General features: G+C 44.6%; 1 protein-coding gene across 1 annotated transcript in view; it reads left to right on the top strand.

The window, feature by feature from the left end:
- LOC138283324 (uncharacterized) overlaps window positions 1-13,064 on the top strand; it is a 106,256-nt gene that overhangs the window by 21,149 nt on the left and 72,043 nt on the right. Inside the window, exon 4 of the mRNA XM_069221329.1 lies at window positions 1,850-2,242. Within this exon, the coding sequence (XP_069077430.1) occupies window positions 1,850-2,242 (393 nt within the window). The remainder of the gene's footprint in view (window positions 1-1,849; window positions 2,243-13,064) is intronic.

The raw sequence follows: 13,064 nt of genomic DNA, 5'->3' as shown, positions 1-13,064 counted from the left end.
TTTTTGCTTCCATTCACAAAGGGGAAGGGCTCCCATGGGGACACACTTTCCATTTGCAAATGGGTTACCACCAACGACGATTGTTTTGCGACTGCATTTACGGTCACAAAACAATCCTACATTTCCCTACAATTCGCTATGAGGCCCTTGGCAAGCAAACAAGAAAAGCCTTTCATACATTTGGCCCCTTGTACTTTGGTGAGGAAATTGTTTGAGAATCAGACTGTTTGACATTTTTCTTCACATAGTGATAGAAGTGGAGTCAATTCTTCAGAATAGATAGTGCTTTCTAAGGAATTAATTTTACGCATTCAGTAGGATCACTTAGAAATTTTATTTAAGCATTATTATTCAAGGAAAAGGGCACTCCTGGGCAGTTATTGGCCAGAGTGAAGTCAGAGGGCCCAAGATAAAGTTAAGGGCCACACTATACCCCTGTCAATAACTACCTGTGCGTGACATCTTTATTGGATAGTATTGTCCAATAATGAATGGCCTTCATTGCCTAAAACCACAAGTACACTACTTTATTTTTAATTTACTTATTAAATGTGTGTGCACATTTAGGGGCATATTTAAGAGCCCCCAGAGCCACTGAAGCATCACTTTTTGTGACGCTCCGAAGTCGCTATGCCCTGCGTCGTATTTACAAGGTGCCGTTAAGCACCTTTTTGTGGCTTAACACCACATTGTAAATACAGCCCCCTTACATGCAGCACTTTGCATTGAAGGGGCGTGCAATGGGTGTGGCTGTGGGCGTGCCACAGTAACACCTATAGGCAGCGCCAAATTCTAACGCCACCCAAAGGGTGGATTTAGAGTCCCACAACGAAGAGAAATGTTTTCATTTCTCCTCATTTTTGCTCTTTCTATGTGTGCTGCATTTTGCAGCACACAAAGAAAGAGAAACTCGCCATTTATGATTGTGTTTGTGCAGGAAGGTGTTCCTTCCTGCACAAGAACAATCTCTCCTCAACACAGCCATCCTTGCACTACGGTGCAAGGGTAGCTGCATTGAAGCACGGCAGCAAATTTAGCGCCGGCGCAAGGGGAAAGAGAGGGGTGCGCCGTATTCTAGTTAATAGGGCACCTCCCTACGTTTTGAAAATGACGGTGCATGACGCTGCCAAATTTGGCACAGCACCGTGCACCATCATTTTCCCTTAAATCGTAAACCTCAGACGTTGCATTCACAGGACACAAACCTTGCAGGCGCATTCTTAGTTTACTATCATGTGTTGTTTTCTCTTGGCGCTCAATTGTGGGTGTATTCTGTGTTCCCACTGTACTGAGGTTTGTTACACGTCTTTTGGACCCAGAAGCAGTCCTATAAAACAGCACTCGAAAGTTTCTCATTTTTAAGCACTTGAAGATTTAACAAACGTGTTGCTTTTAAAACAGATGCACAATGTTTGGAACTATTCTAAATTCTCTCCACTCTTTTTAAAAAATTCCTAAACAAGCGGCGTCTTCGGTACCAACAGGAAAGTATTTCCCTCATAAATGAATCCGATATTGTATACATAAGAGATCTGGACTGTTTTGGAGAAAAATTCTCACCTGTTCAGTACATTAAAATACAAATGCAGCTGACTTCTGGAAAGTATCAGGCACTGCATTACATTTCATTAGGGTGTACTGTTCTAATTCACTATTATACAGTTTGAGCTCGAGACACATTTATTTTGAAATCTGCAAAATATGCAGAAGGTAGTAGATTATGTGGTAAATACTAGAAATTCGTCATTAGGCAAAGCACGGCATACACATAAACCTAGTGTTTCTGAGTGAAGGGAAGGGCCTATAAGAAATAATTCAGTGCAGTTCATGATAATTTATTTTTTTCTAGTGGAACCTGTGAATGGAAGAGCCGATCCAGTGGGCAATGCCTGTATTTCAGAATTTGAAATAGATACACAGATCTCAGAGCCTTGGTGGAGAGATGAAAATGTTACCTCCCTGGAGTCAGATGATCTAAGCCCAGTGGATCTCGACACGCTCACTCCCTATGAGTTTGTAGTCTACCGATTTGGCTGTGAAATCATCCGCATCCTATGCAGGTCATACTGCCAGAGTCCCCCTGTGCTCTTGCTACCTGAAAGGATTCCTTATGAGAACATGAATGTTGCAGATTCCTATTATGATACCAACAACAGATACCTTTATATACAACGAAAACATCTGGAGAATGTTGGTAAATTTGTGCTGATCATCGTGCATTCTTTGGCAAGAATACAAGTAGGTAAGAAGCCATCTCTCTATGTTTTTGGGGAATGCTGTCTTCTCTCTTGTTTAAAGAACTTTCCTCCAGGGTATATCTGTCTTTCACCCTTTACCACATGTGGGCCTGTATAAGTCTCCCGTGTCTGAAGCAATAATCAGTGCATTTGATGAGATTAGACACGGAAGTGATTAGAATTTGTTGTATGCGATAGCTATAGCCAGGTCTGACTTTTTGCTGAATTACTTGCAAATATTTGTGCTTGCTGCACCAAACCCCACGTGTCCCAGTAAATACCGGACCTTTACCTCTTGTTCATTCATGAGGGTGTGGCGAGCTAAAATGTAAATGTAATGTATGTAAAAATGTTATCAGTTGACATTTCCTCGGTGGTAAAGACATTTAAAAACAAAAAGTGGTATGAAGGTTAGTTTGCTTGGAGAAATGATCTCAAGGACACAGTGGTAATTGCCTACTGTTAGAACTGGCATCATTTTCTTGGTTTCCCCTGAGTTTTTGCCTTGAGATCTTTTGTTTTGCTGACCTCGTTTTTGCTGGCTTTAGGATTCTGGGCACTTTACTACTGCTAACAAGTGCTAAAGTGGATGTGCTCTCTGATTAAAACATGGTAACTGTGGCTTATCTACAATTAGCATACTTAATGTACTTATAAGTCCCCAGCACAGTACACTACCTGTGCCCAGGGCCTGTAAATGTGATGCTGCTAGTGGGCCTGCAGCACTGATTGTGCCACCCACTTCAGTAGTACTTCAAACTTAGGCCTGCTATTGCAGAGCATTTGTGCACAGTTTTAAACTGCCATGTCGACCTGGCAAGTTAACTCTCTTGCCAGGCCCTGACCTTCTTAATCTTTAATACATATAATTCAGCCCTAAGGCCATGGGCAGCCCACAGACAGGATGCAGTGTATTTAAATAGTAGTTTTACATGTCCCAATAGTGAAACACTCTTCGATTTGTTTTGCTCTACTGCAAGGCCTATTTCTGCCATAGGATAACATTGGGATTGTCTCATTACACGTTAAAACTGTAATGTCCAGTTTGGTAGAGATGGGACCCCAAAGTTTTATGTCTCTGGAATCAAAATTTAAAATCATAACTTATAGTGAAGTTGGATTTTAAATTGCAATTGTGAAAATGGCACTTTTAAAAAGTTGCAAAAAGAACAAGTGTTGGAGTGAATGCTGAACAATGGCAAACATTCACCCCAGTACAGAGATCTGGGCCTAAATCCATCTTTGTTTTTGCTATCCATGCCATTCCCGTTTGGACCCAGCCAAATGCAAATCAGTCTTGACACTGTTCACAGTCCAGCCCCAACTGCCAGGTTAGGTACTCCCTGTTGTTTGACATTGTTCAGCATTACGTCCATCACTTGTTCTTTTTGCAATTCTAGCCCTACGTGGGATGGGTATGCCCAGATGTGGGTCCCATTCTCGCTGTGCCACTGGATTCAAGCTAGCCAGGGTGGTAAAGGGTGGTACCCAGAAACTGGTCCCAAAATGTTTGTTTCTAGTCCAGGGAAAACCTGGCCTGGCAGTTCGGGCTGGACCGTTCCCATGGGGAACAGGGTCACCCTGATTTGCATATGGCTGTGTCCAAACAGGAAACAGCCGTAACAACACGGCTCGAGTCACGTTGTGCCTTTACAACACGGCCTGAGCCACAAATGCATCTTTACAACGCATTTCTTTACCACTCATGTCATTACAACGACTTAGGGAAAGTGTTGTTGAACTGATGTTGGACTTTAGGTCCAACACTTTCCCTACTGTGGCACTGACTGGCGTTGGCATTGTAAACTATACTATTCCAAAGTCCAGCACTTTCCCCAAGGCAAGTCGTTGTAATGACTTGCGAGGTAAAAGAGTGCGTTGCAGAGACGCATTTGTGGTTTCGCTCGCGTTCTTAAGGCAGGCGTGATAAAGACCTGCGTTGTTCCGACACACAACCGTCCAAACTGGGGTGGAATGGTGAGCAAAAGAAGCAAAAGAACGATCTATTAAACCCAGATTTGTGACTTGGGGTGAGTGTTTCAAAAGTTTCTGCACTCTGTCCATCATCCTTTTATGTCACTTTTAGAAAGTTGGCCTTTTCTTACTTAAGCCATTTGGTGCCTCCTCTCTGTCTCTGAATACACCTCTAGGCTGGGTGACAGCAGGGCTTTGTGCATTCCCACTAGTCAGCCACTCACAAAGGCAGCTTAGTTGTGACTAATTGGTCATCCACACCCTGATGGGCCATCCCGGGCAGGATGGGAGACAGGAGCTGGCACTTACATCTGAATAGGCTGCGCCCTGTCCCACACAAAGGGCTGCATACCCGCCTGTATTGAGTCTGGAGCCAAGACAGGAAGAGCAGGGATTCTGTGCACTTCAAAAGCATTTCTTTGAAGTCTCCCCCCTTTCAAAGGTATAACTGGGTAAGAGTACTGCGCCCCAGACACCACCAACTCAGTGCACTTCTGGAATTGTGGATACCCTGCCAGGAAGGAGGACTGCTGTACTGAAAGGACTGTCACTCTGCTGGACTGCTGCTTGGCTGGGCTCCTGCTCTGCTGTGCTGACCTGCTGTCCTGCTTGCCTGGGAGTGAGAAGGACTGGACCTGCATCTATTGAACCCAGAACTAAAATGACTCCAAGGCTTGCCTCCTATTTTCTGAAATCTCAGGGACACCAAAGACTTTCAACTCACCTGCTACAGCACCTGGACTCTACCATCTATAAGACTTTTCCTGCCAAGCGGTGCCAATTTAGTCCTTCCCCCATGGAAGTGGGAATAAGTGCTTCTCCAGTCAAATCAGTGCATCTCTGGGACTGCACAGATCAGAACCTGCGCATCCCCCCTATTGCGTGGATTGGACCCAGTGAATCAGCCCCCATTGCGTGGATGAAAGATGACACATCGTCTCTCTAGAGCTGATCGATTTCATTGCATTACCTTCACAACTGGTGCATCTTGTACCCTACGCATCGCTGCTGTGTGGAAAAAAATGACACATCTTCGCTGCTGTGTGGGAAAGGCTGATGCATCACCTTCACTGAGGGGATCAACACAGATGAATCTTCAGCCTGCTCCCGCATCTTCACCATCCACAAAACCAGGATTAAAGTACTTTTGTTCAATGGGGTCACTGTAGCCATTCCATGCTCTATCACGGTCGGCCTGAAACCTTTGACTTTGTCCTGGTCTGGCACAACCAGATATCCTTGTTGGCTCTTCTTGTTTTTAAACACCATTTTACAGTTTATTCTTTAAAAATACATATCTCAAGTTCTACTTACTGGATTTTTGTAGTCATTTTGATCTTGTTTTATTTATTGTTTTTGTGTAGTGTTTTCACTGTGTCACTGTTAGAAGTGTTGAACAAATACTTAACACATAGGCCCATATTTAAACTTTCTTTGCGTCGCATTTGCGTCACTTTTTGACACAAAAGTGGTGCAAATTTACAAAATACAATTATATTTTGTACGTTTGCGTCGCTTTGGTGTCAAAAAGTGACGCAAATGCAACGCAAAAAAGTATAAATATGGGCCATTGTCTCTTAAGATAACCCAAACTGCTTTGTGCCAAGCTACCAGAGGATGAGCACAGGTCAACCTCGGGTGTGTTTGTGACTTACCCTGAATAGGGTTGTGGCTTCTACTTTGGCAGGGTGCATACCTCTGTTAACCAGAAACCCAATTTCTAACACCTACTAATTACTATTCCCCTCCTTAAAAGCATATAAATAGTGAATAGTGTTCAGCCCACATCTGCACATTCCGTACCGAATTACGGCAAGACTTTAGTTCAGGTACTATTATCAAAGGGCTATGCGCTACCATAGCTTGCTAAAGTCCCTGGCTTTCCTCTCTTCAGTTTCCACGTTGATATTCCTAGAGGAGAGATCTCTTTAATTTATTCCTGTCATCGATTCTAGTGCTCGAAGAAGGTAGGCTAACCTATACTTTCACATGATATCCTCACATTATTAAGCCGGGGACTTTTTCAATGCATCTTCCAAGGCCAAACAGCCACCTACTATCGTCCTGTTCAATGAAGCAGCCTCTTTGTCCTTATTGCTCTCCACAATAAGAGGGGGCAACATAAATTGTATCTTCTGAGAGTAGTACACTGAGGTCTGCGTGACAGATATTAGTGGATCAACAAGACGGGACTGTGAGCATTTTTTTCAGGCACCTATTTTCAACTTTCTAACTCATATCAGCATTAAAGTACTCACAGATGCCTGCCCCATAGATTGCCCCATCTGCACATTTACTTTTATATATAGTAATCATTCCTCATAGAGACTTAGGGGGTCATTCCGACCCTGGCGGTCCATGACCGCCAGGGCGGAGGGCAGCGGAAGCACTGCCAACAGGCTGGCGGTGCTTCCTGGGCTATTCTGACCGCGGCGGTAAAGCCGCGGTCAGAAAAGGGGAACCGGCAGTTTCCCGCCAGTTTTCCCCTGGCCCAGGGAATCCTCCATGGCGGCGCTGCTTGCAGCGCCGCCACGGGGATTCCGACCCCCTTCCCGCCAGCCTGTTTCTGGCGGTTGTCACCGCCAGAACCAGGATGGCGGGAACGGGTGTCGTGGGGCCCCTGGGGGCCCCTGCACTGCCCATGCCACTGGCATGGGCAGTGCAGGGGCCCCATCACAGGGCCCCATACAGATTTTCACTGTCTGCTTAGCAGACAGTGAAAATAGCGACGGGTGCCACTGCACCCATCACACCCCTGCAACTCCGCCGGCTCCATTCGGAGCCGGCTTCCTCGCTGCAGGGGCTTTCCCGCTGGGCCGGCGGGCGGTCTTTTGGCGGGCGCCCGCCGGCCCAGCGGGAAAGTTGGAATGGCCGCCGCGGTCTTTTGACCGCGGGGCGGTCATTCGGCAGTAACCGCATGGCGGGCGGCGACCGCCGTCCGCCGCGGTCAGAATGACCGCCTTAGTGCCTAATCTTGTTGCAAAGCTGAATACTGCAGAAATAGCTCACCAAACTACAGTCTTCTATTCTCCAACGGAGGTTTCCAGGAGTTTTCAGAACTAAAAAACAGGCCTAGGTAAAAAAACGTGTTTGTAGGTGGCATCTTGTTACCCTTCAAGAAATGAGCACCTGCCTTCTTTCCTGGTTCGATGCACATTGAAAACGATTTTCCACAATTCACTGTCATACCCAAATTATGCATAAAAGGATAAAAAAACGATTAAACACCAGAGGGCATTTCCTATCGATGCCTTTAGGACAGCATCATCTGCATACAGCTTTATCGGTAGTGGGTGTAATTCTACTTGTGGCATATCCTGTGCTCTTTGAAATAAAAATCTTTCGAAATTGTTGATACACAATGCAAACAAAAATGGTGCTAAATTACACCCTTTCTTTCCTCCTCTACTTACGTCAAACAGATCCGCACATTCTCCGTGCCTACCATAACGTACTCTGGCCTTGGTGTCACCATACAATTGTTGTAAAAATTAAATTAGATGCCCACCTACATCCATATCTGGCACGAGTCGCCACAAAATTGAGCAGCTGACGGAATTAAAGGTGGGAGACAGGTCCACAAAAGGCGATGTTGAGACCCTTTTTAACTAAGCTACATTTATTCACAAACAGGAATAAGATCAAACATTGCTCCACCGTGCCTGGTGCTTTACGGACACAGTACTGTACGTCGCTAATAATATAATTAAACTCTGCTCATTCTTCCAACCTGGCCAAAGCAATCCTTCCAACAACCTTCAGGGTTGAATCCAGCAATGAAATAGACCTGTAACAACGTCTATAACATGTTATTCCCCTTGTAAAGACTGACATTATAATAGACAACAACCATGTTTGGAGGGGGTCACATACAGTTACTACTCTAAGAACATGTATCATAAATGAGGCCCAATGTTTCTGATGAAAGCATCCAATGGAATTCCTTCCAGTCCTGGGGCTTTCCTTTTTCTACTGACCCTTATCACACCTTTCACTTCACATAAGCTGAACTCATTAGTAAATACCTGAGAGTCAATCATACTCTTCCCCTTTTCCTCTTCTTCCATGGAAGAAATTGAATAAAAGTGCCTAACCCAGTCCTCAGGCGTAATTACAGTATCCATGGTTGTGTAGCTGCAGTGGTCACCTTCCAAAAAGATGGCAGAGTTGACACTTGCTCCCTTAAGAGCTTCCCAAGCATTCTCTTTAATTGTATTTTCCTCCTGCCCAGCATAAGTTTGTATTCAGTCCTACATTTCTTAACAAGCGCTCTGGCCCTAGGCCTACTCCTCAAAGCCTGTTTTAAGGCTTTATGAGCTTTATTGCAAGTTGCTTTAAACGATCCTTTAATTTTTGACTGATGTTTGCCTGTGAGTCCTATTATTGCATTTTGAATATAATTGGCTTGCTTTCCAAATGCAGTTAAAGCATCCTTCCCTTCTGCTGTTTCATCCAGGCAAAGAGCTACTGAACTAGCGTGTGTCCTAATTAAACAGAGAACAGCCTTTTGGTATCCACACCAGATCAATAGTTCTGGTCTTTTAGCACCCACTTGAAATCTTTTCAAACTTACAGTAAGAGAATTATGCTCACCTAAGCATGATAAAAGAATTTGAAAATTATCAACATAGTGGATAAGATTCACAAAGATTAAAATGTGGTCAGTAGTCCTGCAATGGCCATTGATAGTGCCGTAACTGGTAAGCAGGGGACTTGAATAATAAAAGTTAGATTTTCTTTCAAGAAGAGCCCGTTCAATGCCTCCCTATCAGCACTGTGAAAAAAGTGCTTCAGTCACCCCCCCTTCATTTCTGGTCATATCTCAATCCTTGTTAGCATCTAAAATATATGTATTGATTTGAAGTGTCTCATCCAAATTATAAAAATCTCTTTATGCCTTATCCCAAGGAATCTTTCTCAAGCATCAAACTGACACTTGCACTGGCCGAGGAATTGTTTTATCATAATTGACACGAGAACTTTGCCATCCCCATTAAAATCATATCTAAGCAGTAAAGTATACGGAGTATCAAATACATTCTTAAAAACATTCCCTGAAAGAGTAATATTAGAAATGGGCTCTCTGGTTGGCAGTCAGTTTCCACTCTGTCCAAGCAGGGACCCTCATTCTAGTCAGGGCAATGAAGTTACACACTCAGGATAACCCCTACTCACCCCCTTGGTAGCTTGGCACAAGCAGCCAGGCTTATCTCAAAGGCAATGTGTAAAGTATTTGTACCAACACACACAGTAATACAGTTAAAACACTGCAAAATGGGCACCACACTGGTTTAAAAAAATAGGTAACGTTTATCTAAATCAAACAGGACCAAAACGACAAAAATCCAACATACACAAGTCAAAATATGAATTTTCAAAAGAATAAGAGTCTTACTCTATAGAAAAGAATTAAAATGTTGATTTCACATAAAGTACCTGGTTTGCGTCAAAAATAAAGCTGCATGAGCAAGCCTGCATCTGAAAAGTCAGCAATGCATCAATTCCTTACTCATAATGTGAGGTGGTGCGTCATTTCTTCTATGGTCAGGTTTGCGATGCGTAATTTCTCTTCCTCGCAAGAGAGCAATGTGTTGATTACTGGACAGGGCACCTCGGATCTGCGCAGGTTCACAATGACTTTGACGCCCAGGGAGGATGAATGAGAAATCCGGTTGCACTGTGTTAGAAAAACACACTGCATGGGGTTTGCGTCGATATCAGCAGCCACAAGCAGGTGTTGCATCGTTTCTCCAGCCACGATGCATCGATCGCCCAGTCGCGATGCAGGTGGAGTGGCGATTTCAGCCGCGTTGCAGATGGTGAATCGAAGATTTCCCCGCACAGTGTTCGGTGCGTGAATTTCAGCTCTTGTTCTGCCAACTTCACCTTTCAAGGGCCTAGGGACTGGATAGGGCAGCAGAGAGTCCAGGTGCTGGCAGAGGAAGTCTTTGATGGTCTGAGACATCAAAACAGGAGGTAAGCTCAGTTCAAGCCCTTGGAGAGCCTTCTTCAAGCAGGAATGCAAAGTCCAGTGTTTGCCCTCTTTCACAGGCAGAAGCAGCAACTGCAGGATAGCACAACAAAGCACAGTCACATGCAGGGGCAGCACTTCTCCTCAGCTCTTCAGCTCTTCTCCTTGGCAGATGTTCCTCTTGCTTCCAGAAGTGATCTAAAGTCTGGGGCTTTGGGTCCACTACTTGTACCCCTTTCTGCCTTTGAAGTAGGCAAACTTCAAAGGAAAGTCTCTGTTTTTCACAAGATCCTGCCTTGCCCAGGCCAGGACCAAGACACACACCAGGGGGTTGGAGACTGTATTGTGTGAGGGCAGGCACAGCCCATTCAGGTGTAAGTGACCACTCCTCCCTCCACTCTAGCTCTGATGGCTCATCACAATATGCAGGCTATACCCCAGTTCCCTTTGTGCCACTGTCTAGAGGAGGCTCACAAACAGCCCAACTGTCAGTAATACCCAGACAGGGAACACACAAACAGGCAGAGTCACAGAATGGTTAAAGCAAGAAAATGCCTACTTTCTAAAAGTAGCATTTTCAAACTAACAGTTTAAAAAACAACTTTACCAAAATATGTATTTTTAAATTGTGAGTTCAGAGACACCAAACCCCACATTTCTCTCTGCTCTGTAAGGTAATCTAAACTTAAAAAATATTTAAAGGCAGCCTCCATGTTAACCTATGAGAGGGATAGGCCTTGCAACAGTGAAAACCGAATTCAACAGTATTTCCCTGTTAGGACATGTAAAACACATCAGTACACGTCCCTCCTTTAACATACACTGCACCCTGCCCATAGCGCTACCCAGGGCCTACCTTAGGGGTGCCTTACATGTATAAAAAGGAAGGTTTAGGCCTGGCAAGTGGGTACAATTACCAAGTCAAATTGGCAGGTTAAAACTGCAGACACTGTAATGGCAGGTCTGAGCCATGTTTACAGGGCTACTAATATGGGTGACTCAACCAGTGCTGCAGGCCCACTAGTAGCATTTGATTTACAGGCCCTGGGCACCTCTAGTGCACTTTACTTAGGACTTACTAGTAAATAAAATATGCCAGTCATGGAAAAGCCAATTACACATATGCTTTGCACAGGAGCACTTGCACTTTAGCACTGGTCAGCAGTGGTAAAGTGCACAGAGTACCAAAAACAGCAAAATCAGAGCCCAGCACACAGTCAAAACATGGGAAGCAGAGGCAAAATAGACAGGGGAGACCACACCAAGGATGCCAGGTCTAAAAAGTAACTGCAATTAAAATTGCCCATCCTCTGCTAACTCTTCAGTGTAGAGCGATGTAGAATGCTTCATACTAGTTTTATATCTTGCCTCCTCATGCAATTTGCATTTAAGAAATCTGCTTCCTGGGCCCCTCTAGTTCTCAATGTCCATCAATTCTAGTCCTGCAGGATGCTCAAAGGGGTAAACCAATTCCGAGTGCTCACAGCAAAACTTTAGGGGCACTATTTGCCAAGTGAGCTTCATGCTGCACCTGTCCGTTCTCCATACCCTTGGCGTCCTGTCAATTCAAGTGTTTCAACTCTCACACTTTTAGGGCAAGAACAGTAGCCTAGGGGAAGCACCACACTTCCCTTAGTATGTGGCGACTGAGGCCAAAATGACAGGTCTTGTTCTGCATAGGAGCCTGACTGGAAATTAACAACCACATAGTCTTCAGGATAAGACTTGGGTCTCCTCCCTATCCAGGGAGCATGCCTCAACATGTTGATGCCCTCCACCAGGTGTTGATATCTTACCACTCTCAGACTCAGCCAATGTCACATTTTGTTAAGTATCGCATGCCAACCCTCATTCTGACCTAGCTGGTGAGATGATCAACAGAGGAGTTGATTGAAGAGGCAGATGAAGGAACAATCTCCCATTACCTAGGTTAGCTAGCCTTCTGTTTCTTCTGATATTTCCATTGGCTTGTAGAACTTCTGACAAATGTTTGTTCGAAACAGTTGGTCATTGTCCATCCTCTGGAGAAGAGAGTGTACCTAATTCTGCTGTGACTAGCTGTGTCACCTTGCCCAGATTTGGAGTCTCACAGACGGCATTGTTCTGTGTTCCTATGTTCAAGATTCCCTGAGGCAGGCCCTCTCCTCTCAGAATTAAATTATTCACAAGGGATTGTCTGACCAAATTGTCATTGACGTTGATTGACGCCTTCAGAGACTCGATCCTTCTTCATACTTCTTCAAATGAGGCTTGATAAAAAGTTCCATTGCCCTGAACAAGCCCCCATGAACTCCTGCAACTGTTTTTGAAGCTGCAAAATCCTCCTCATTTAGTCTAAAACAAGTTGATACATTGTTAAACATCTGCGCCTCCCTCAGCTATAACATTATCTTTCCCTCCAGTGATCTGTGCAGCCCCTTTGAGTTTCTTAGCCAGAGTCAGACAATTTGCATCTGACGGGGACACAGGATTTACCTCCCCTTTAGAGTCAGTACAGGGGATGATGCCTCTACAAGGCCATCACAAAAAGTGTGTAAACCTCATGTTGAGTACTCACTAGACTTTCCTCTACGTTGCATATTTCCTCGTTAACCACCCCCATTGCATTGGTTAGAAAGGTAACAAAACGATTTGCTGTGGGTTCCTTACCAGACAATTGTGTAGATCATTTTCCTTTCCCTATAATCATGAACTATTTTACCAGGAGGAGATGGACCTAGGGGGATTGATGGAGAGAACAACCACTAAAGAGATTGGACCCAGCCCGGTCTCTTATGATCTCTGACCAGTGCAGATGTGCCCACTCTTGGCCCAATCTTCACTTTGGGCATGTGCTCGCTCAGGCGCATCCTCTAGCTGTCCTGTGCTGCAGGAACCACTTG

This window comes from Pleurodeles waltl, chromosome 3_1 (assembly GCF_031143425.1).
Source record: "Pleurodeles waltl isolate 20211129_DDA chromosome 3_1, aPleWal1.hap1.20221129, whole genome shotgun sequence".
NCBI lineage: Eukaryota > Metazoa > Chordata > Amphibia > Caudata > Salamandridae > Pleurodeles > Pleurodeles waltl.
This window is presented reverse-complemented; position numbering and strand designations above follow the sequence as displayed.